The 26828-nt window shown below is 39.0% G+C and overlaps 1 protein-coding gene across 5 annotated transcripts in view; it reads left to right on the top strand.

The window, feature by feature from the left end:
* The window catches only part of ARID1B (AT-rich interaction domain 1B), a 525082-nt gene that overhangs the window by 411081 nt on the left and 87173 nt on the right, over positions 1-26828 (top strand). For 3 of the 5 annotated variants that reach the window (XM_042445230.1, XM_042445227.1, XM_042445226.1), the window contains exons 8-10: positions 336-515; positions 7742-8069; positions 9783-9911. In XM_042445230.1, coding sequence (XP_042301164.1) covers positions 336-515; positions 7742-8069; positions 9783-9911 — 637 coding nt within the window. The remainder of the gene's footprint in view (positions 1-335; positions 516-7741; positions 8070-9782; positions 9912-26828) is intronic. The other 2 variants (XM_042445231.1, XM_042445228.1) reach the window with 1 other exon arrangement.

Here is a 26828-nt window from a genome sequence, read left to right as displayed (position 1 = left end):
CCTTTATTTATAAAGGTTATATAGCAAACATCCTTGTGAAAACAGCCCTGTAACTAATTTCATATTTTTGTCATCTCATTTTAATTTTAATATTAAATTGTTCATTTAGTATTAGCTTTTTGAGTTTATTTTCATTTGGAGTACAATCCAAACCACATTATTACCAATGTATTCACAGTGGCCCACTTTGAAATTAAAGGCCTTTGTAACTCTCTTGTTTCAGCTCTCCATTTATAATGGAATGTGGGGGAAAACAGCTTTAAACAAAATAAATATTGAAGTCATTGGTATGAAAATCCTTAATCTGTCCCTCTGTTGTATTTGTTTTTCTTTAGGTTTCATGGCAGGCATCCAGAGAAATCCTCAGTTGTCTCAATATGCATCTCAACAATCTGGACCTTCCATGTCCCCACATCCTTCCCCTGGAGGCCAGATGCATTCTGGAATTGGTGGCTTTGCACAGAGTAATTCCAGTGGTACTTATGGAACTCAGATGAGCCAGTATGGGCCACAAGGTAAAATAATGAACCAATGAATTCGTCATTGTTAAATAGAAACATTAACATCAATTTTAATCAATATTTAATCTGTTTTATAAGACAGTGGTTTATTCTGCTGAATAATTATCATCAGGATACTAACTGAAATTAAAGCCATATCCATTGTGAGTGAAGATATTCTTAATTTTTGTGATGAACTTGCCTTCGTTGGCTAGGAATTTTGAAGAACAGATGACGCAGGAGTGCAAATCAGCCTCATTTAAACAAACATGGTCTAACTGTCTTTTAGCATAAAGTGTACTGATTTCATATTTGCTATGCAGCCAGTTGGCACTCTTTAGGTGAGAAATTTTTAGTATTTTTAGGTAACAAGAAGCTTCTGTGTATTCAAGAACTAGTGGATAATAAGCATTCGCTTAGTTCTTAATATCCATGTATGATAAATTGGCAGTGGTAGAGAGGAACCTTCCACAACGTGGCAGATGTTTCACACCGAGCAGTAGTCATAACTAATGCACTTAGGAAATAGGCCTGGCTTAAATCCATGTGACTATAAACCAATAGTATCCTGAAAGAGAAATTTTCTTTGAACGAGGTTGCCTCTTTTGTGCAAGCATGGATGGTTTGCTTTCTTAGTTCATTAGCAATCACCCTTTCATTCTGAAAGAAATATAGTGCTTCCCTAGCATAAAGGTTGTTCCTCTGACTTCTGATTTTCACTCCTACCATCCAACTACTCATCTTCCAGATGAAATTCTCCACAGAAAAGAAAGACTCCAGTCTAGACAGTTGAATTTTACTGAAGGGGGAAAGGGTTTCAAGGACAATATTAGGGTAACATTGTTGCCATGCTGCCATTTCTTGGCAGATTTCAGTACACCTGTATTTTTAATATATTTTAGTATACAGGTACTGGCAGAGTTTTGAAATCATAACCTTAGGCTGACACGCTTTCCTTATTATACCTTCCTATCTCCTTGATCACAATGGCTATAGTTTGTTGTCACAGTATATGAAAAGTGTAGTTGCAATAAAACAGTGGTTCCCCAACTTGGATCACCACATTTTGTTGGAGCAGTACCCCCCATTGTTCTTGACCACAGCACATGCTGTTTGGGAATTATGGTTGGGAACTCCATAATCCCAAGAAGTTTGGGATTATATCATAAATCATGGATTACATCATAAATCATGGCTTACATCTAAAACAGAATTTAAAAACCTGACAAACATGAAGCTTGTGGTAGCTATTATCATGGCTTGTGATAACCTTTAGTGGCCCTATTTAGATATAACAGCAAACAAGAGGGAGGAGGAGAAGGGGATATGGCAATGTAACAATTTGTCATTACTTTTTATAGTTAAACACTATATAAAATAAACATTAAACATTATTGAGTCACTTTTAAAATACAAACCCCCCCCCCCAAAAAAAAAACCAGCCAAGAAGATTCTCCCAAATGACATGGAGAAACAAGTAAAAATATGGAATTAGGATCTCAACAGTACTATGTAAGTTATTTATTCCCCTTCTTTTACAAACTCTTCTGTCTCCATGTAAATCTATATTACATGTTCTTTTCATTGATATCCTGGTGATGGGGATGGAAGGATAAGACTTCAAAACTTTAGTTGTCCTTAAAATCCTGCCAGTGCCTCTTCTTTGTAGAAGTTCATCTCTTTGCTTCTGTTTTCTGAACTGTGACTTAGGTACACTATTGTTTGGCAGCAGTTTAAGGATTAGTTTTCCAGATGACAAAAGCCTTTTTGGTTTACAAAAGCCAATTTCTTGATTTGTAAAATCTAAGACCTTATAACTTGGGCTGCATCCACACTGCAGGAATACTCCAGTTTGACCCTACATTAACTTCCTTGGCTCAGTGCTAGGGAATTTTGGGAATGGTAGTTTGTGGCACCAGAGCTCCCTGACAGAGAAAGCTAAATATCGCACAAAACTATAGTTCCCAGATTTCCATAGCATTGAGCCACAGCAGTTAAAGTGGTATCAAACGGGATTATTTTTGCAGTGTGGATGCAGGTCTTCTATAACTACCAGTAGTTGATCATGCTGTAAAGAAGACAAAGCAACCACTAGGCTTTATTTATTATTTATTAATTAATCAGACTTACATTCCACCTTATTGTCCATAGCTGGGCTATATCCATGTTAATAAAACCATATAAAATAACTTTTAAAACCACAATAAATTTTTCAATTTACTAATAACAGCTTCTAACTTTACTGAAATTGTTGAGATTTTAAGACAAAGCATAGTTTCTAGGTAACATGCTAGATATTTTTCTTACTTAGATGTCTTGTTCCTCATTCTCCCACTTTATGCTGCAAATGCCTGTGCAATGCCTTTCTGACCCTGAATCAAGAATGGATACTATGGCGGGTTACATTTTGAAAAAGGGGCATCTCTTCCAGACGCCCCTTACCTTGTTACGGACAGAGTCTGTAACAAATGGCAGCGGCTGTTCCACACGGCCGCCACCATTTTGACGTAGCGGACACTCTTTTGGGCGGTCTGTAACGGGCCCAAAAACATTAATTTGTTAATGTGTGGGGATAGGTCTGAACTGAAGTACCATATCACAAATATATTTTTGTGTCATGTGCTAAAGTTGTAATGTATGTGAAGTGTATTCTGCTCCCTTTGGTGATCATATTCTAAAGGTACATTAAATAAGTGGCTGTGAAAATTACTTTCTTTTTTGGCATGATTTGTTTCACTTTAAAAAATGATAAAATCAGACCTCCATATCCATGGATTCTGCATCCACAGATTCAGCCAACGATAGTTTGAAAATAATCTCACACACACACACACATTAAGAAATCAAAAAGCAAACCCTGATTTTATTGTGCCATTTTATATAAGGTATGCTATTGTACATAATGGGACTTTACTGAGCAACCATGGATTTTGTTATCCACAAGACATCTTGAAACCAACCCCAGAGGACATTGAGGACCCACTGTACTTATCATGATGTGCATATACATGTACCATTCAAATTGTATATTTAATTTATGAAGCATTAAGTAGCTTACACTCATTTTAAACATATAATGATCCCAGTCCAGCGTCCCCTTACATGTGGATATGCCTTCAAGTAACCTGTTGACTTATGGAGATCTTTTGAATTTCATAGTGTTTTCTTAGGCAAGGAATACCCAGAGATGGTTTTGCTAGTTCCTTCCTCTGAAATATAGCCTACAGAACATTATTCATTAACAGACTTCCATCCAAATACTAATCCGGGCTGACCCTGCTTAGCTTTCAACATCAAATGAAATCTTATGCTTTTAGCATATTTAGGCTCTTAACATCCCCTTAACATAGCTTAAATATCTGCATGTGGACATATGCTACATGAGCACTATCCAACCCCTGTGCAGAATAACAACATTATGTGACACATGTTAATAACTAGGTGCCATTGCACAATGCACTGCACAGTGCACAACCACAGAGCAAAGTATAGGATGCTCAACCACAACACATAATGACAGTGAGCAACTTGCTGACAAGGTTGGAAATATGAACTACACGTAGACCACTATAAGCAAAATACATTCATTGTGCAATAGTGATGTTTGTAGCATGCACATGTCTCTAATATACATTGTATTTGTTTGTTCCTAACATAATTTTGGCCAATTTATAGCAATAATGTGCATTTCTTATTTTAACATCTAGAAATATGCACTTTGTTAGCAAGTGGACAGTCTCTGCAGCTAGCCATCTTACAAGAATGCAGAAGAATTCACAAGAATTCTATTCCCTAGAATCAGTGCTTTGTAGCATTAACATTCCTTTTGTAAGGTTCATTTTTTGGTTTATATAATAATCCAGTTGCCCCTCCTTTTTCACGGAGGATCCGTTCAGGACCTCCTCATGAAAATGGAATTTTGCTTATATTCAAGCCCCCTTGGCTTGAATATAGGTGCGGGGGTGTGCCACAGGCATGCGCCCTATTCTTTCCCCCTCCGTCCATCCCTCGCATGTAAGCGAGGGGCACAAGTCTGAAGACTGCATGAACGGAGGGAGGACTGTATTTATTTTTCCTGACTGCCTAAAAATGAAGTACAAAGAACAGGCAAGAAAATAGAGTTGGTCAAAATAGGTGTACAATGTACTGTACATAAATATATAAATTTATAATAGAGAGAGAAAAAAAGTTTATATTCACTGTACAGCAGTGGTTCCCAAACTCTTGTTTCTCCAGATGTTTTAGACTTCGGCCCATTACACACGGGCCTAACAGTACGCACTCCGCGCGTACTAGGGTTAGAAAGGGGTGTCCTTTCCGGACGCCCCCAACCCTAGCATGCGCGGAACACGCACAAAATGGTGGCGCCCTATGCACATGGGCGCCGCCATTATGACGTCACAAACACGCCACCTCCAAATGAGGCTTCAAGCCCCAAGGACACCCCTTTCCAGGCTGCAGGGAAGCGGCCGATCGTGGCCTTGGAGGCTGCCGTTCTGGCAGCTGAGGCCCCATTACAGCGGGGAAAGGGGCAGGTGCAGGAAGCCCCAAACGGGCTGTCTGTAACCCGCCTTCAACTCCCAGAATCCTTGACCATTGCTTAAGGTGGCTGAGACTTCTGGGAATCGAAGCACAAAACCCCTGGAGCACCAGAGTTAAAGTAACTTCAGTTGCCTTTCTGAATTTGATCCTTGTCACACAGGTCTGCTGAATGTATGAAAATGAGTTACCTAGGCATGAGCACATCAAGAACTTCAAAAACTTTTTCTTTTAAGCAGGTCCCTGGTAGAGGGTATCAATACATCTGTTGTCTTCCATATCTTTCATATCTTCTGTCCTCTATTCTAATTCCAGTTTGCTTGCAACTTTCCTTCCTCCTCTATGTGAGGCTCCAAAACTCCTGGATTTGATTCTAATTTGCAGAAATGAGTTGGAATCTGAAATCCATTGGCTGAAGAGAAAATGGGCTGCTTGTTAATGTTCCAAGGCTGCTGCGCCAACCAGTACCCACTTGAAAAGTGTGGGCTTCTTGCACTTGGCTGCCTGACATGTCCAGCTGATGGGGACTGGCTCAGCATCTGCTGCATTCATTGAATCTAATGGTGCATCCATCTGTTTGCTGTCAAAGCCTTTGCCAGCAAATTACTAATCTATTAGAGAAACATGGAAATAAGTTTGTATTTCTCATTCCTGGCTTTCAGTCTCATTTGTTGCTTGTATTTGTTTATTTAGGTGTTGAGAAAAAATCTACATTCTTTTTTTCTTCTGCATGGTTATTGTGTTCCTGTCATCCTAGCCTATTCTTTCCATACAGAGGATTTTTCCTGTGTTTGTGGGTGCTTTCTATATTATTCTTACTAGACCCTTGGCCCAAACAAGGGAAACTGAAAGTAACTGTAACTTAAATGTTAGAATTTAAATGTATCAGAGTTAGCATTGCATGATGCAACCTTGTTCTGCCGGTGCTAACCTGTTGCTCATTAATTATACAGTAAGATATGAATTGTTTCCAGAGCTTGGGAAAGTTAAACTTTAGGATTACAGTATCCAGAATTCTTCAGCCAGTGCAACCAGTTTTTCATTTTTTACAAAAAAAGTAAATTTACAAAATCTGGTTGTTTGAGACAGATGTTCCCCTCTGAGATATCAGTTGCAAAGCCCAGAGTCAAGGTGGGACTTCTTTGTCCTATTACTGACATAAATTTTCTTGCCTGAAGCCACAAAACTGTGTAAAAATCAAAACAATATATATTTGATATCTTCCATAAGTCATCTGTACTGTGAGTAGTAATATATTACTTTTGTGTTCAACATTCAGCATACACTATCCATTTTATATAAAGAAACTGGAGGGGGGGAAGCAGTTTCTCATATCATGTCTGAAAAACATGCTTTCAGTCTGAATGTGGTTATATCTAATAAAATATTATTTTGAATTGCCCAGGTTCTCAAACAAAGGCATCTAAAATATAATATATAGTTCAAAACTATGCCAGCAAAATATATTTATTAAATCGGTCTATGTTTATCAGAAGAAATTTTTGGTAAACCAGGTACAGATAAGAAAACTTGTATATTCTGTGTAATTGTATATTTGTATATTTTCTGTGGTCATCTGAATGCTCTTTGTTGTGCAGTGATTTAGTAGGAGTGGGGAAACTTTTTCAGGAGAAAAGACAAGTTACATCTAGTAAGCAAATAAACCACAGGAAAAAAATGGCTGTTGTACATAAAACATCAGTGGAATAGAACATCATTGGGAATGCTTGTTTTTGTCTTTAACAAATAGAGTTGTATAAAAATAAAATGTGATTCTTGAAGATGTCTGTAGACATAGAAGGAACATTAAAAAAAAACCTGTAGTGTATTACAGTGAATTTTTATTGTGGCCATGGGGTTTTCTATTGGAAAAGCACTGGAGAAGGGGGTGGAGTGGAATCCAATAACAGAGACTGTTGGGGAAATTATTTATCCATTGTACTAGAAATTGTTGTTTACCTGTCTATGCCCTGATGGAGCAGCAATGTTCTGGAAGTATGAGTTAAGAAAATTTAACGTTTAGAAAATAGCTAATTCTGGATAGTAGTGTTTCCATGTAACCACTTGGTGGAAATGCAATGTACTGTGTTTTAGGTGAAAGCATACAGTGTTGCTTAATTTTCTTCAAAGACACAACAGAGAGCTTGTAATGCATAACTCAGTCAACAGTGCAGGGGCTGACAGGAAATTCTGGCCAAGTTATATCTACACTTTCACGCAAAACAATTACACAGACGCTCAGTGACAAAAAGGCATGAAATATATCCATTCTGTTCTCTGTTTCTTACAATAAGATGTATGGGAAGATTTACCACTCAGACCTCCTCTGTACTGTACCTACCCCAGCTATATCTTCTTAAGAGTTCTCTTCCTTTCATCCCATGCTGGTTCTGCTTTTTTCCACTCTTTCAGGCAGGCTCCTCATGTTGCAGGGTGAGGAGATAGAAGTTGTGCTTTGTTTCCATGTTCCACCACCAAGCTACCTAGGGAGGCAAACACCACTTGTAGAAATCTAGATCTGGAGAACCCCAGTACTAAGCAGATATTAATCTGTTAATAAAAAGATATTCTACAAACACACACACACACACTTAAATCTTGCAAGACCTGAATTGTGTTATTGGATAATAATTTTCTGGCAAGAGGTTTCACTGAATGAAAAGTTGTAACTTTATTTTCCTCTTCTATATTGTTCTCTTTAGGAAACTACTCCAGACAGCCATCGTACTCTGGAGTGACCAACACAAGTTACAGTGGCCCAGGACCAGGTATGGGTATCAATGCCAGCAGCCAGATGCATGGACAGGGGCCAGGCCAGCCTTGTGGGACCATACCTCTGGGACGAATGCCATCAGCTGGAATGCAGAGCAGACCATTTCCTGGAAATATGAACAGTATGGCCCCAAGTTCTCCAGGGATGTCTCAGCAGGGAGGCCCAGGGATGGGACCACCCATGCCAACTGTGAACCGTAAGGCACAAGAGGCAGCTGCAGCAGTGATGCAGGCGGCTGCAAACTCCGCCCAGAGCAGGTATGCATCCAGGGGAAAGGCTATGAAACCTATAACAATATACATGTTTACAAAATAAAGAAGTTTGTGCAAAAAGAGAATTGAATAATGGGTTGAAAGAAACCAAAATGAGAACAGTAGCAGCTGACTGTTTTAGAAACGGGGGGCAGGGTGTGTGTCTGTAAATAAAAAATTTAAGAACAGCTAATTGTACAGTTTTAAAGTGATATAAAAAGGAAAATTACCTGTGGTTAGCCCTTCAAGTTTTCAGAAGATACATTTAAATATACTCCAGTAGTAGGATAAATTGATGGGGAAAAGAAGGGGAGGGAAGCAGTAGTATTGGACTCATAGTTCTCATTTGACATTTTGAGAATATTTATCAGAATCCACATGGCAAATGGAATGTGTGCCAATTTTAAAGCTGATCAGAATGCGTAATTTATATTTACTATCCTGAGAGCAAGATAGGGTTTCAGTTGGATTATTAATATCTAGTCTTGAGATCTCTGCAATATAGGGAGCCTTTTCCTCACCTTTTGAGATATGACCACAAATTTACCCACCAGCCCTAATATCCACATGCTACTTTCTCTGGAGTAATATTTCCAGAACCCTGAAGAGAGTAAATAGGATTAGTGAGTTCCAGTCTATGCCTGCTGTTCTGAGGATTTACGGACATTCTGTGTGCCCTCCATGGATCTCTCATTTTCTGTAAGCACCTATGAGAAACATATACACATCATCTTATTTGGAATCATGGCCTATGTGTATATTTCTGTGTAGTTAATTAAACTGGTGTTTTTATAGGAGGAAACGGTATTTCATGATTATTTGCAAAATATTGAAACTGTTAATATGCATGTGTATATTATGCACTTGCATAGATCGCATACATATTAATATCCAGAAATTGTATGTAGTTGGATTTAAAAAAAACACTGGCACATTACCATGAATTTATTATACTAGAAATGAATGTAATACCATGATTATCAGAAAGGAAATAATATGTTTTTAGAGTGCTGATACTTGGTTTTATTATTTCAGGGATCCATATATTGTTTTTACTGTTAAAAGAGTCAGTAATGGTTATATGTGTCAGAATAATAGGATAAACACCCACTATCTCTCAGAGAAATAAGATAGGCACCCATGAAATTAGGTAGACCCAGTTAATGTTCTTGTTTTGAGAAACCAGTATTGTACAAAATAAAAAGGAGTGTACAAAGAGAATACTTTTAATTTAAAAAGCTAATTGTCAATAAATTGAAGTGCATGGTTGTAATTTTCATTATAGATTTTGCATAATGCACTTGATTGAAAAATAAACAAATAATTGTTTGCTTTCTCACTAAAAATGTAAATCTCATAGGCATTTTATGGACTTAGTTTTCATTATCTACCTTTCCTTAATCAAAATACAACATTTCTAAATCCACCCCTTGTGCAGTGCCCCTCTACTAATCTAATGGCTATAGGATGATTGTGCAGTCATTAGATCTTTACAAAAGAAAATTATAAATAGCATATTGAATGAATCCTTATTAATCCCAGAGGTTTGGAAATGTAGCATTTTTCACTTGGGTTCCTAACAGACAGAAACTTATGTGGCTGTTTGCTCAACAATGAGGGCCCTACATGCTTCTGTATAGAAGGATTGTAGTTGACAAGGTGGTTCATGCTTGTGGTCTAATACAAATGCAAAGAAGCTGTTCTTCTGTTCTGCTTTAGGCCACCATACATTAGGTCACCTGCTTATCCCAGCCAGTCTGGGGCTGGCGGACGCCCCATGTTTTCTTCACAGCATCCCAACTATGGCAGCGCTCAGGCTCCCATGATGCATCAGCCTGACCAATACGGGTAGGTAGCGATGAAAACTGGACTTGCTGTGGGAACATGACAGATCCCCCCCCCCCCTAATGTTCTATGCCATTTGGCTACTGAAACCCCTGCAGATTAAGCATAATACTTGCATCTGGAAAGCACCTTTCTTTTCATTTTTACTAACTCTATCAAATATGATTTTTAAAGTCTGCATGTCACCTGTACTGCATGGCTTGTGGCATGGCTCTTTTTCCTTCATGCTTGAGAGGGAAATGAAGATCTCCATCAGCTGAAAATGAATTAAATCTTGTGTTTTTCTGCCTCATTACATTACTCTTCCTCCATTTTTTGTCATCGATGTTTAGGAGCAGTACTATGAAACACAGATATTCCCATGGTTGTGTTGTTGTTTATAATCACATTAAGCCTCTCCCACAAAATAAAACAATCCATTTTTCACAAGAGATTGACTTCACAAGCCATGAGAGAAGTTAATAATAGAGCTTACAAAAGGTGGCATAATATCAAAATTGAGACAGTTACATAAGGCAGGACAACTTGCTAATTCCTCTGCCAAGAAGTATGAAACCTGAATTATCCAGTATGAAATTAGCCAAAATGCAGAAAACAGTTTTCTAATTAACCACCTTTTCCTCCTACAATTTCCCTCCTCCAGTTATTTTCATTAGATTACATCACTGTGAGAATGCTTTCCACCACCCATTTTCAAAATATTCAGTTACATTTCACAGTTAATTCCTTGTTTCATTATTGCCCACACTGTCCAGTTGTGAATCTCAAATCTCAGTATTTTTTCTAAGAATACAGGGAAATAATCAAACCTGGTCTTGATAATATGAAATATTCAGAAATTTGCTGTCAGTCCTGAAAATTTAAGACAAGCTGTTAGAATTTTCAGAATAGATTTTCACTATATGGTTTGTAGTTGCTGAAAATTTTTGATCATCTAGGTGCCATATTTGTCAGCCTTTCAGATTTGCTCTACAGACACAGTGCTAGTAGTACTGGCCTGTTACAGACTGCCAAAATAAAGCTGCTTCGGGTCTCTTTGGAGGTATGCTATTTAAATGATGCATGGGTCCTAAGAGTCCGGAGGTTGCACCAAAGCCACACTCCATTCCTAAGCACCGAAGTGCAGCTTTTGTGCAGCTTCCGGATTCTTAGGCTGCATGCAACATTTAAACAGCATACCTCCAAAGAGACCCGAAGCAGCTTTATTTTGGCAGTCTGTAACAGGCCATTGTTAGTATATTATTAAAATTATAAATGCCAGGTCTAAATAATTAAATTTACAGTAAGAGTTTACTTGCATTTACAATTGTGAAAATACATAATTTTTATGGCACTGAAAGAAAATAAAACATTCACCAATAACCCCCTCTGTGCGAGCTTCCCTGGAGAACTCACATTAGCCAGAGGGGTGTGTGTGTGTGTGTTGTTTTGTTTTATAAATTGGTTTTCAAGTCTTCAGGGTCAAATAGTAAACTGACAGAAGAGGCCAGTGTGGAAAGTATGGATTTCTGTTTTGCTAATCCATAACAGCTCTTCCTAAAAAAAACCAGATTCCTCTTCAGACTCAAAAAGCTACTTTAACTTAGCCTTGCCGATTCATATTAGGCAACTGTGTAAAATGAATTTAAATGGCATGCATCAGAGCAAACTCACTTCTAATGAGACAGAAAATCAATGCTACCTAACCAGAACTTGGATGATCAAGATTTGAGATTTTGTCAGTTATATTATCCTATGTCCTGGTGTATACAGCCTCCTCTTTAATTAAAAAGAAAGGTTAAGATTTAAGGGAGAAAAACATAATTCAGCTACAGTATATCTTGAGAATATGCATTAGCAATTGATTTGGCTTTGGTATCTTTTATTTCTGATTAAATCTTCTTTAGAATATGCAAAGTCTTGATTTAATAGTCCATGTGAATCCCATGCTGGGAGAAAAATGGGATATAAATTAATTAAATTGATAAATTTTGTGCATACATCCTGTTTCCCAAGTGAAAACCAGGGCTAGCAACTGTATAAATCTCTCACCCCACCCTATTATAAGGAAAGATCTCCTGGAACACCTTGAGTTGTAGGCACTTGCCCAGATTTCAGAATTGTAGTTTACAGTGTTTTCTAATGTGTTTCGATTTCTTTTGTATCTAAGATCTATGCAAGTTACACAGAACATTAACAATTATTGTGAAGTCGAAGGCTTTCTTGGCCAGCATCCATAGTTTTTTGTGGGTTTTTCAGGCTGTGTGACCATGTTCTAGAAGAGTTTATTTCTGACATTTCGCCAGCATCTGTGGCTGGCATAATTCTCTGAAGATGCCAGCCACAGATGCTGGCAAAACATCAGGAATAAACTCTTCTAGAACATGGTCACATAGCCCAAAAAACCCACAAAAACACTATTTACAATTATTGTTAATATTATTTTATGCAGTTCTTTTAAGTTTAGGGATGGAAGGAATATTTTGAATGGCAACTGTTTTAAGAGTCTGTCTGCTCTTTTATATAATAATATTGCCTACTAATTTATTTAAAGGATTGCTTCTCTTTAATGTGTTCAGAACATAGTGCAAAAGAGGAACAGTAAATAACCTAAGCAGGTTCCCATAGAGCCTTATTCTTTCCCCACCTCAGCAGTGTCCCATCAAGAATTTCAGTAGCTGTATATTATGGATAGGGAGAATATGCTCACATATGACAGATCTTTGCAATTATCATGGAATTATACAGTGAGTGCACCATAAAAATGAAAAATGGTAACAGCAAGTGAGCTTTAAATTTTCTCAATTGGTTGGGTCTGAAAAAATAATAAAGGCAACAATTAAATTTGGGATTAAATTTTAAGAGTATACCAATGACTAGAGAACATAAACAGGCGGGTTCAATTGAACCCATGTCTTCTTTCTGGGCTTCCTTTAGATACCTGGTTGGCCACTGTGTGAACAGTACGCTGGAATTGATAGACCTTTGCTCTAAACCAGTTATGGTCTTCTTATGTTCATGTGCCCTATGCTAGAACCATGTACACATTTGCTTAAAAAAAAAAAGATATCCAAAGGAAATGCAACCTTTTCTCCCAGTTACACTCTAGCAACTAAGTAGTTTCCATCTTTAGCTCACAAGGTGGCAGAAAGTCACATTATGGTTCTGTTTGTTCTTCATATATGTTAGAGTTCATTTCTGATGTAGGTGTTTCATGAAATCACTCTGGAATTCATGTGGTCTTCAGGTTCTTTGGTGCTATTAAATGGGAGGATACTGAATGACTTTTGCCTAAGACTTTTGCCCAAGTCTTTTATAGGTAGATGCTTCTTCTTCTTTCACAAAATCTTCTTTCTGTGTATGGAGTGGAAGTGATTTTTCTGCCTAGCTGCAGCTGCTTGCCCTATGGGGAAAGCTACTCTGAAGAATCCCTGACCTACTAAAAGCTCAGGGGCTGCAGTTAGAAAGGAGAAAGTGATCAAATATTGTAAATAATTTAATTCTCTTTTAATACTCTCTTTTTTGTGTATTTTTAATTGGGCGGGTTACAGACCGCCATTTAGGATGCACTCCACGCGTCCTAGGGTTAGGAAGGGTTGCCCCTTCCTAACCGGCCCCGTTCCCAACACACGCGGAGCGCGTCCTAAATGGCAGCACCCATCCACATGGGTGCTGCCATTTTTATGTCTTGGACGCACAGCGTCCAAACGTGGCACACCATAAGTGACGCCGCAAGGGCGCGCTTCGCCCCTCGCGGCACCACTTCCGCGTTTTGAAAACGAGCGCCATTTCAGCGCTCCTTTTTCGCTGCGGCCAGAAGCCTCGTGGTCTGGCCGCTGGGGCTTCCCTCCGCAGCGAATGGCGGCGGCGGAAGACCACCCGCTTTAGGGCGGTCTGTAACGCACCCAATATTGTTTTTTTCAATTATGAGCTGCTTTGAATACCATTTGCAGGGGGGAGGAAGTAGGATATAAATAAATATAGAGTTGGTTGTCTACATTTGCAGCTTTGGCTTTTTGATTTGACTTTTTTAATTTGATTATTTGTGGATTTGATTAAAATGTTCCCTCTAGGAATCCAGAGCAACTTTGTCAAAAGTTGAAAATAGAGTTGTGCTGGAGGACCTAGAGATCCCTAGGGAAAATACTTTTTTGGGCATTTGTAGCTCCTGCAGAGTGATTCTATGGTTAGCCTCTGTCAGAGGTTGACCATAGTGTTGCACTGGAAGATCTAGAGATTCCTAGAGAAGTGTTCCCTCAGGTTAAAAAAAATAGTCCTTTTTTATTTGTGTTTTTTCCACTTTCATGGGGGTCCTGTGCCTCTAACCCCAATGAACGTGGAGGAATGATTGTAATAAATAAATAAATAAATATCTAGTCTTCAAGCAGATGGAATCTTGCACTTCTCTATCTGGGTTGAAAGCTCAATGTTTCATTGTAGGATGAACTCTTACAAAGTGGAGTCATTTCCACACTCCATTATGCTTCCCTGAGCTTCAGCCTCTACAGTTATACAGATGTTCTGAGCTTTGTGCACATTTCTGTGGGACTGAGACCCTGTCAGATCTATGGGATTTGTTTACTTTTTGAGTTAACATGGTTGTCATGCCTCCAGAGCATCTCTGATGCTCTTGAGACATATATTTAGTTAAGATTATAATAGGTTTTCTATGTAATAGTTTAGGAGGGGAAATAAAGATCTACAGCTTTAAGAAAGACAAGGATTGTGGGAAATCCCAGGGTCTTATACTGTCTCCCTCTAGTTAGCTTCAGTGTGTAGTAAGATTTCAGCCAAGTCAGACCTGGAGAAAGTATTTTCCTTTGACAAAAAGATAAGTCCACAAGAGAAGAAAGATAGTCCTCAGAAGAAGAAAGATAAGAGTCCACCAAAGAGAGAACAAGGTATTTAGGAAGGACTATTGAGAAAAAGGAGATCAGTTTCATGTTTTTGCGTTATAACCAGTAAAGCTTTTAGAAACTTAAGAAATTTGTGGACAAGTCTTTTGTTCTGGCTGTGTTCCCGAGAGCCAGAGGCCTTACTACACCCAAAGTCCATAGCATTGCTCTTGGGACAAAACAATGGTTGTTGGTTCTTTTTATGCAGCTCATAAAATAGCCCTGATAAAATAATACGATTACTTAGTATGCATCCTGTTTTGTTTGGAAAATGGAGTTGGCTGTTCAGTCGAGTGCCCAAAATGGTAATGAAGTAGCATGGAAGAGTCAGCAAACTGTGGTGTATTGTTGCTTCTACTTGGGTGAAATTAAATTCAAGTAATAAACACACCATGTTACACATTCTTTTCTGATTCACACTACTGTAAATCCAGAGTAACCGCCTTGTTCTTCATATAGATAAATGAGTTCAAAATATAGATTCTCTTAGTGCTGTAAACTGTACAGCAGGTCTGAATGTATATAATCTTTTACTTATAGCTGAGCCCTCCATCAGCATTTTTCAGTGCTATCTCTGTATTTGTAATTCATATTTCATATTGCCAGTGCTAGCAAAGCACTTTTTCCATATTTTCTCCAGAGCCTTGATCACGCAAGACTGCTGATGGACTGTGAGCTTCTGGCAAGGAAATATGGTTAACAGGCATAATGCACGAATATGTCAAAGAGAAGAAAATGGGGCCAGAAATTTCAGAAGGTGAAATATTTAATTTTTTTTTAAAAAAAATCTTTATAGGGCTAGATTTTGCCATACCAAATCTAAATATTCTCACAGCGCATGCTGAACTGCCACTGCATTGTCTGCATCTCTTGCTCATTTGATCTTAAAAGCTGGTATGATATTATAATAATTTTTAAAGCACACATGTACATATTATGCAGCTGAAGGTGTTGAAGTGCACCATAATTCTCAAATCACAATAAATAATTGTATCTTTTCCTGCATTTGAAGTCTAGGGCTTATTTTTGTTTTTATCCTCCTCTCAGAGTGCAAGATGATGATATTTTTTTCTTTGTAATTGTTGTACATAACAAGATTAAAATATATTCATTCATCAATATACATGGAGGTATACTCTGGTTTCTCGTATACATGGAAGGGCAGTGCAAGGAGGGCAATTGTAGATGCAACATTGCCATAGTGAACTAATTTTAAAGTAGTCTTTTCTTTATTTATTTTTTAACCTGATTTGGAAAGTTCAAGGATTACCTTTTAGGAGAAACTACAGTTGTCAATAATGATTTTACTGATACTGTTGGTAATGAAAGAAGTAACACTTGAGGTGGGGGGGGGGGGGGACTCATGTTAAATATTCCACCATTCTTCTGAAATATTAAAGCAGTTCTTCTTATGCACTGAATGATCCGCCTCTCATTCCCAAATTTTGGGTTCTGAGAAACCTCAGTAAACAAATCTGAAATTCGTCCCATTAGTATTGCTTGGATGCACAAGCAATAACTTCCAATCAAGGCAACTATGTGTTTGCTTCCAAAAACAAATCCCCTAGTAGACTCAGTTGGATGAAATGGAGTTTGCTTCTTGGCCTAAGCAATTGTGTAGCATTACTATGAACTGTTAAACAGCTGCTGCTCTCTGCCTCAAAGCTGGCTTCCATTCATTAATGGGTGAGTTGATTCTTGTAGCTGTAAGTGGCTTTCAGGCTAAAGACAAAATATATATGCTAGTTTCTACTTTGTTTTTTAGCTGAACTGCAAGCAGTTAAAAAAAAAAAAGTTGCATGCGATTTCTCCACCAGAAATACTCAACTATTTCCTTCCAGCTGTTTTTTTCCCCTTACTTTAAACAGGAATATATCACTTTTTAAAAAACTGAATGCATTGAGAAATTCAAGAACATGCGATATAAGGCAGTTTTGACAGTTAAAAAAACCTAGCATTTTAGAGATGGCAACATTGTGGGTTAATTTTGCTTATTTAAATTTATTTCCCATCAGGTCTGTTTGTGGAGATCCACTGAATGGAATGAGTTTTATACTGAAGGGTTGTAAACTTTCAATAGGACTTTATAATAGGAGTGCACCGAAATTCATTCCTGGAAATCAGCCCTTTGCACTCTGCCCAAAGAATATGATCAATGAATTGGTTAGTGCCAATTAGAGTAGACCAGACCCATTGAATCAGATGTTGAACAGTGAGTCAATACATAAGTAAATCCAGTTGGTTCAATGGATCTACTTTAGTCAGGTTTAACAGTAGTGTTTAAGACTCTATGGAATGATTGTGGAAATGTTCATTTGGCTCCGTGCTTGTCTGCACTGATGAAAAATATTGCAACCAAAGCCAGTGCTGGCAGTCCTCACGATGTCTGGCTATTTTGAGGGAGGATCCACAGGTTTGTTTTGCCCTTAATCCAATTTTGCTCCGAAGTAAGCAAAATCAGGGGAAATCCCTGTACTTCCCAGAACCCCAGAGTGACCTTGTGTTCTTTATCTGTATTGACAGCTGGATTGGATCCACTTCAGACCAATCCAGTTATCTACACACTAGGAGCCACACCATCCCCCTTCCCTATGCTGAGCAGTGCAAGTAAAGGGGATGGACTGTTTTCAGAGCTGCTGCCATTGCTTCCTCATGAGCAGGTGCTCTGTAAAACCTGCCTTGTGTACCACCACTTCTGCTGAGGACAGAAATGTGCACCCAGAATTCTTGATGATCCAGGCCATCATTTCTGTCCTTTACAGAATGGCAACATGCCAGGCACTGAGTTCCAAATGAACAGATAAAGGATTGCACTGTTAATCTTACACTACACTGTTGTGTGCTCCTGAATTTGAGGTTTGGCTTCATTGACGCATATTGTCCATGGAGAAACTTAGTTGGGGATCTCTTGATTCCAACTGATTTTTAATCTGGATTTTATTTAGATTTATATAGATAGAATTTTAGAAGGGGGAAAATATTACTTTTACCTGTGAGGATTTTTTTTAATATAGTTGTTTAGGAACATATTTCCACATATGTCCTAGGATGGTGATTAAATAACAGATAATTCTCTGGGTATCAAGAAAAGATAATGAGGTCTTTTGCTAGCAGATCTTACAGGCAGGGAGCTTCCATAAGTTAAATAAGTAACTTTTCTCTGCATAACTGTTACAGCTTGTTAAAGAACTCAGTTCTCAAAATTGGAATGGAGCTGAAAAAGATGTCATCTGAAAAACTGAAAAATAGTATGAAGGATTAATAAAAGATAGGTCTGCAGTGGGTAATATTTTCTGTCTCAGGATCTTAGTATGTACCATTTTGGGGGCCTGGTAAAATATAAGTGGAAATTGTAGATGTGGGTTAAATTGAGGTCACAAGGGCAATATCTGTCCTAGTGCATCTTGAGCGTAAAGCAGTAAAGCCTTCATTTTGACGAACTTCTCAGGGTGGTCAAATGAATTCATTAAGTGTTGCAAATATCTGCAAATATAGGTCATTTTGTTGTATGTTGTTTGAATCACTTAAACCATGTGTTTAAGTGATAATTTCCCACAAAATTTTATCTTGTTTCTTATTTTGACACATTGAAGCGTTTGGTTTATTTTATCTTCTTTTTATTTGTATTGATTATTTTAATACTTCTCTTCGGCTGGAACCATGGTCATTGAACAATAGTGTTCCAGTTTCTGACCCCATTTTTGTCACCATCTGCTCTTTACATGGTCTTTATATTAAACAGGGATATTCTTGAGATTATATTTTGGCACTGTGATTGATTTAGAGTATACTACTTTGTTTTTACTCTGATATTTGATGTTAGCAGTCCATGGTCTGTGCCACAATCTGCTCCAGGTCTGGTTTTTGTAGAGAAAATGGATCTTCTGTATCTTCTTCATATTATATAGTCTATTTCAGTGCTTCTTAAGATATCTGATGTGAGAGACCAGCAATCCCTCCCCATGTGCAATGGATTATTTCTTTCTTTCCTGTAACTACTTCAGGGACTGCCAAAGACGGCTCAAGGGCAGAAACCAGTCCACATACCTCCACTTTGAGTAGCAATTGTCTGTTTGATTTCTCTATCAGCAGTATGATGTCCACCTGCTGAATAATTTCTTTGGTTACCTAAATAATGCTTTTGTAGTGAACAAACTGTTGGACTCACAGAATTCAATAAGCCACTCTCCAGCTTCATTTCTTGATCCTAGGCCAAATGCCCCTACATCATTTGGTTCTGCTCTATCTCCTACTTTTGCATTACAATTACTTATGATTATCAGCATGTCCAGGTTTGGTATGTTCAGTCTTTTCATGGACTCCAGCATTGAATCTTTCAGTTTCTTCTTCTGATGCCATAATTGGAACATAATCTTGGATTATGATTATATTGACAGCTTTTCCCTAATTATTTATATTATTCAGAAAGCCTTTGATAGAATAATAGAATTGTAGAGTTGGAAGAGACCACAAGGGCCATCCAGTCCAACCCCCTGCCATGCAAGAACTCTCAATCAAAGCATCCCTGACAGATGGCCATTAACCTCTGCTTAAAGACCTCTAAGGAAGGAGACTGCACTACACTCCGAGGGAGTATGTTCCACTGTTGAACAGCCCTTACTGTCAGGAAGTTCTTCCTAATGTTGAGGTGGAATCTCTGTTCCTGTAGCTTGCATCCATTGTTCCGGGTCCTGTTCTCTGGAGCTTCAGAAAACAAGCATTGCTCCCTCCTATGATAGCCCTTCAAATATTTAAACAGGGCTATCATATCACCTCTTAACCTTCTTTGCTCCAGGCTAAACATCCCCAGCTCCCTAAGTTGTTCCTCATAGGACATGGTTTCCAGACCCTTCACCATTTTAGTTGCTCTCCTTTGGACACACTCCAGTTTCTCCAAATTGCATTGTATTCCCTGACTGCTTTTGTATTACTTTGTTATTTACATTATTTACTGTTTTACCGATTTACAAATATGCTTTATAATTTGTTTTTCAAAACAGTAAATCTGCTATCTGTTTATATAATACTACCATTGTGGTTGTATACACTGAGAGCCAGGATGTTAGATTTGGATGTAGAAAATCCAGGATAAGTCTCTGTTTTTCAGATGACTTTATGTAAATCATGTTTCCAGTTAACCTACTTCACAGGGTTTTTGTGCATACAGTCAGCCCTTGACATTTGAGGCATTGGCATTTGTGAATTCGGTTATTCACAAGTTTCCAATGGCTCTCCTGACCCCTCCCATGCCTGGGACAGCTTACTGGAGCTGTCCCAGGCATTGGAGAGGAGGTGGGAGGGGTTTGTTTATTCGCAAATTTTCCACATTTGCAGGGGTCTTATTCCCCCTAACCCCCATGAATGGGGAGGGCCAACCGTATACAGCACACCCCTTGGGCACAATAGTGATTAAGAACAGGATAAATACAGTTAACAAATGGTACAGTTTGTTATACAGTTGGCCCTCCATATCCACAGATTTTTTATACACGGATTCAAGCATCCACGTAAGTAAAGTGCAGGTATGTAGTTGGACAGCAGACCATGCTAAGCCTACATGACTCAATAAGTGTATCCTTTTTTAGAACCTGTACTTTATATAGCTTTTTCTTTCCCATACTGCTACTTCATCTGTATTATGTTTGCTATGTTGGCAGTCACCTTAAATTTACTCTAAAAATCCCTGCATTTGAGATGCTGGCATGAACAAATCAGTGTTTGCAATATTCTGCCAGGATTCTGAGTTCAGAGTGAGTCTAGGAATCATGTAAGAAACAGGATAAAGATAGAAAACTCACTTGAAATGGAGGTTTCTTTCTCTGAGAATAAATGATCTTACAAGAATTCCTTGAGGGCTTACTCACAAAGTCCATGTATCTGAAAGCCTGGTTAAAAGCACTTGCCTTAAGCAAGTTCTTATTAAAGTACATAATTGTTTAAATGCTGTGGGGTTATAGTCCATGAAAATATAGTCAATGGAATTAGATCATTCATGTTATTTTATAGATTTTAAAAAGAATTCTACTTCAGTTAATGTTAGTCAAGGTTAAGGTTGCAATTCTAAAGATGCTTATCTTGGAGCAAGTACAGTTTGCATATAAGCATGCATAGTCTTGTACCACACATCCCCATGAAAGTGGGGGATGAAATAAAGAGGTAAGCCAGTTAACAGCAGTTGGGTTAAACCAGGACCACAATGTAAACTCAGATCTGCTAGGATGTGTCAATGTAGATAGTATAGAAATAAAACAGGAAACTCGCCTACCATCACCAATGGACAAGCTGACCCTGGTTCTAGGAGGAGCAGTGAGCTGACTATCATTCCCCCCTCTAGGTATAAGGAAGCCTTCCTCTATTAACCTCTCCTGGTCAAAGAACTCTGAATAGATGAGGTGAACTGATCCCTATCTAACTCATAGGCCCCACAGCCTTGGGAATCTCCCCCAATGTCCACCAGTCCTATAAATCCCCAACGCAGTAGCACAAGGCTGGATCCAGGTGTGATCCAATTGACATGTCCAAGATTCCCCCACACCCATTTGCATTCATCTACTCCTTTCAGAGGAGGCACCAAAGGATTTTTTTAAAATCCTGTAGTTGGGCTTTTTTCATGACTAATTGGAGTGGGACTACTGTCTTTAAATCTCCAACTACCTGGAGTGGGACTTGTGTCTTTAAACCTCTGTGGAAAAATTCCCTATATAAATATTTTCAAATACAATTTTTGAGGATTCTTAATTTAAATGTTTAATTTATTATCATAGCTTTTCTTTGTTGTTTGCCATGATATGTCTTACACTGGAGCTTGTGGGAAAACCACCCCATCCTATCAGCAGGAAAATGTTAGTGGCTTTGCAGGCAGGGATTATTTTTAGAGATCTCATTCCTGTCCATTTTGAGATTATAATCTGCAGCACATACATACACATATGTACTTGATGTCTCAGGAGTAAGCTGAGACATGCTACTGCATAGTGGTTTTTCATTATAATAACAGCAAATTAGCATGTATCTGACTGTGGTCTGGCATGCATGGTCACTAAGGAAGCTGTCTCAGGTTAATTCTGTTTGCACAAGATCAAAAGTATCTCTGACTTGACAGTCTCAGTCATTAGTGTTCCATAACATAGTAGTTAGGCCACTGACAGCCAGAAAAGCAAACCTGTGCTCTAGTACAGGATTTGTTTATTTTTTTGCAGGTGCAGAAGGATTCAAAGTCACTGCACAGGTTTTCTGCCCCCTATGACTGTGGTTTAGTGGAATGGGCAGCTCTGTCCCTGCAAAGGGACAGTGCCCATACAGCTGCCAGCTCTGTAGTTCAGTCGAACAGTGGTTTTCATGTAGAAGGTCCAGGTATAAACCACCCTGCATCTTCAGTAAAAGGAGATCAGGTAGCAGGGCTGAAAATGGAACTCCACATGCCCACTTCAGGAGCTTCTGGCAAGTTTGGTCTGGCTCACTATAAGGCACTTGCATGCAGGAATTTTCAAACAGATAGCTGTGTTGGCCTGTTTCAGTATAAAAAGAATGACATTGGTGAATGGAATTAAATTTTATTTATTTATTTATCCATCCGTCCGTCCCACCTTTCTCCTGACATGGGATGCAAGAGAAGTAAAGAAGTTTAATGGCACCTTTAAGACATACAAATACCTTATTGATCACTTTCATAAATATCTATATATTTTTTCAGATGTCTTGACAGAGTACCATATTCAAGCATCAGGTATATATGCACAACTGTATAGACATGAACATCCCATGTCTGTAGTAGTGCACATGCTGTTCTTAGAATTTCAGTTTGCGCATTCATGTCTGTTGCAGTGTTTTTCTAACTGGCTTTTTTAATCCTTAGAAATGTAAGCTTTTTGCAAACTGTAGTTACTTTCTGACACTATTATAAAGTTGATAAAGCAAGAGTTCCCCCCCCTTTCCCCCCTTTCTGTCACACCCACACAATCCTAAACTCTGGCACGCAGTTAGTTTCCTTGATAGCAATCTCTTCCTAGGAAGTTCTTATTGTGGCAAAGAGGAAAAGCCATAGCAGAATTATATGTGTGAGGGAGTGTAAGAAAATCCCAGCAAGACAATATGTTTGCAAATCTCACCCCTGAATTATTCTTATTATAATAACCCATTTGATGTCAGGGTATGACAGATTATAAGCTTTTTATGGCTAGACCCAGCTCGAGACTGATTTAAATGAAGTACTTCTGGTTATTGTACAGGTCAGTGTGTTTAAATAACAGCCCTTCAAATCATACTTTGACATTTAAAAGAGAAAGGAAATATTGTCATGTGGCAGACCTGGCACAGATAAAACCAAGCCAGTTTGGGCCATGCACTGATTTGTGAGCATATTCCAACAGACATTTTCATGGTTTGTAATCAAGTAGCCACCCTTGCAGTCTGTCAGCCATTAAAAAAATCCTGCTTGAAATGTTAACACAAATTACCCTCTTGAGATGCCCGCATCCATTCTTGGGTGAAACTGGTGTAGGCTAACGAATTAGAGCAATGGGTAGCAAAAGGAATGGAGCAAATACAAGCCTGAAGGACTTGAGAAAATGAAGGACATTAAAGATATAAATGCAGACATGAAAAGGTCAGACTGTGCCATCATGCTTCCATGCAAGGAGCAAGGTGTTTTTGTTGTTTCTGCTGTCTGAGAAATTTAGCACCATGATAGGAAGTAACTTCAGCAGGACATTCATAATCATCCTACCACAGTAGCACTTGATTCCACACTCAAAATACTTGTTATGTGCATGCCTTGTAGAAATGTCAAGATTAAGTGCATAGTTGCATCCCTAACTATGAAGATAGGTTTGGCATGGACATTAGTCACTGCATTTTGTGACTTCTTAGGATTGTTTTAGTCTTATCTGTACACTTGTTTCCTTAAATTGTTCTAAGGAAGGGCTCAAGCCCCTGAAGCTCACAATTAGGTTGGGGGGGGGGCTAGGCCCCCTCCCCCAAACTTATCAGACAGCAAGGATCAGGACCACCAAGACTCTTGTGTAGTTGAGACCCCTGAAGAACTACCAGTCAGAAGTGCCCTAGTTTGTAGCCATCTTGCCAGTTGCCTAATAGAATCTTACATATTTCTCCCCTTCCTTGAGATACTAATTTTATCCTTTAAACAATTTTATAATATTTCATTCATTATTTTGCCATGTTAATCACTTGGCTTTAGTTGCTGATATTACTCTTTCCCACTATATTGTCTGTTTTTCCTGTTTTCTAAAAATATACATGCAAATATACAACATTCATAATGACCTGCTTGCCAGTCTTCTGCTCCTCAACCTTAAAAACTGTTCTGGGGTCCCTGTGTGCTAGAAATTCCATGTAGGGTATAGTTTCTGAAGTAATATTTCTTGGGGATAGTTCTCCAGTGGCATCATTCCAGAAGTATGTTTATGGAGGCAAGCTTTACAACATAATAAGTTCCCAAGTTGTTTACAGGAGTGGTGTTCATGTATTAAGTCTAGGACTGGGAGCAAAAAAGAAACATAATTTATGTTGTGCTATATAAAATCATTTTCAAGGGACAAAATAAAGAACCAGGAAATGAAAACAATTTCTTTCTTATTTCTAACCCATTACAGTGGACCCATGCTATACAGTCGGCCCTCCTTATACATGGATTTGCCATGCGCGGATTTGAGCATACGTGCATGGCAAATTCAGGGAAATTGTCCCCAATGGCGGCGCACGTGCACGCGCACGCGCACCACCATTGGGGACAAAAGTCCCTCTCCTCCCCTCCTCTTTCCCTCCCTCCCTCCTACCTATCTACCTACCCTCCTTCCCTCCCCCTACCCGCTTACCTGCTCCGTTGCCGCACTGCCGCTGTCACGGTTCAAGGGCCGGGTGCTGCTCGTGAAGGCCAAGAGGCCTCCAGGCTGCACCCGGCTCCTTTGCAGTGGCGAGGAGGACAAAGCTTGGCCTTGTCCTCCTCGCCACTGCCGAACAAGGGCCAGCTGCAGCCTGGAGGCCTCTGGGCCTCCAAGCTGCCCCTGGCCCTTAAACCGCGGCGGCGGCAAGGAGGACGAGCCTTGGCCCCATCCTCCTCCTTGCCGCCACGGAAGAAGGGCCGCGGGCAGCCTGGAGGCCTCTTGGCCTCCAAGCTGCCCCTGGCCCTTAAACTGCAGAGGCCGCAATGATGTGGGAGGCGGCGGCGCAGCGATGGAGCAGGTAAGCGGGAAGGGGGAGGGGGAAGGAGGGAGGGTAGGTAGATAGGTAGGTAGGAGGGAGGGAGGGACTTTTGTGCCCAGTGGCGGCATGCGTGCATGAGCGCCACCATTGGGGACAAATGAGACTTGAGCATACGCGGATTTTGGCATACGCGGGGGGGGTCTGGAATGGATCCCCGCGTATACCAAGGGCCCACTGTACTTTGGGGTTTGATTCTAAGATCCCCCGTGGATAACAAAATCGTGTATGCTCAAGTCCCATTAAATATAATGACATAGCAAAATGGTGTCCCTTATAAAAAATGGAAAATCAAGGTTTGAGATTTGAAATTTATACTTTTTTTTTAACATTTTCAAACCATGGATGCTTGAATCCGTGTATAAAATATCCATGTATAAGAAGGGCCGACTGTACTTTTGGAGACATTCATATAAGCATTATACTTTATTCTGTTAATGTAACAGTAATGTCTTATTTGGCTAAGTTTAAGGAATATTTTTTTCAATTCAGAAGGGCTGGTTTACATTAGCAGCATTAGATGTAGTGCCAGGTTAAACATTGGTAGGATAGTGTCACTATAAATCCAGTTATGTGCCTCACAGAGTTATTTCAAATGTCTGAGCATCTGAAGCAGCAAGAGCTTATTAATTCCGTTCACAGACTAGAAGTGGGTACCTCCTATTCAATACAAAATTTTATTTTCCCCCACATTATTAAGTCTAATCGCTTGCTCAACCTAACCTAAGGTCAACATCTTGATTTCACTGCTCAGAAAACTCCCACTGGCTTAAATTTAACCAGGATATTATCTTCAGTGTTTACACCTTTCCAGTGTTGAATGTGGCTCATTGAATTTTGTTCCACAGTTGAATGGTTAAGCTTTCATCTGTAAATGCCACAGTAGGTTTAGAAACTGGTTTAAACACCTCAACAACTAATCTTAATTTAGCCTCACATAGTAATGGAGTTTAGGTTGCAGGGGACAGAATGAAAGTGTATTTTCATGCTAAGACCTTCAGAAAGAGTGAATCAAATAGCCCTTCAGTGAAAACAGCACTGACAGAAGCATATTTTCTTTCCTTTCCCTTTTTAAAAAAAAACTTAACCCTAGTAACCAGAAAATGATGCTGTGACCTTAAGCATATATAAATATATTTAGTACTTGCTGTGCAACATATTTATTGGTGTTTAGTGGCCTAGAGGTTAATCAAAATGAGTCTGGTGATCTCAGCTCCATTCTTAATGGACTCTGCTTCATACTGTAAAATGGATGTAGCACAGTTTGTCACTTTGAGTTATCATTCTACTCAAACCAAGAGCACCATACAGTCAGAATAAAAAGATAAAATTCCTACATGCCCTGGGTCTTGAAAGCTGCTTGTCACAGGATGCCATAGGGTAGCTGAGTCATTTGGAGATCTAGGTTGATTTAACCATAAAGTTGTTGTGCATGTGCCTTCAGGTTTTCTGTCAATTTATTGCAACCCTATCAATTTCATAGGGTTTTTTCCAGCAAGGAATACTTAGATGTGGTTTTGTCAGTTCCTTCTTCTGAAGTACGCCCTACAGCATCTGGTATTTATTGGCGGTCTCCCATCCAAGTACTAACCAAGACTGACCCTGTTTAGCTTCCAAGATCAGATGTCAGCTGGTGCCTCTAGGGTATTTAGGCCCTTGCAATCTCAATAATTTCCCAGGAAATAATATCAACTATATTATATAAAAATAATGTTTTGTATAGTTCATAAAGAGATACTGAGAAAATACATGAGTCCTATGAGTAAATATATCCAAAGTATTAGGCAAGCAAGAGTGGGATTTTTTGTGTTGCTACATAAACTAATAC

This window comes from Sceloporus undulatus, chromosome 1 (genome assembly GCF_019175285.1).
Source record: "Sceloporus undulatus isolate JIND9_A2432 ecotype Alabama chromosome 1, SceUnd_v1.1, whole genome shotgun sequence".
Classification (NCBI taxonomy): Eukaryota; Metazoa; Chordata; class Lepidosauria; order Squamata; family Phrynosomatidae; genus Sceloporus; species Sceloporus undulatus.
The sequence above is the reverse complement of the archived record's forward strand: the minus strand, read 5'-3'. Positions and strand labels throughout refer to the sequence as shown.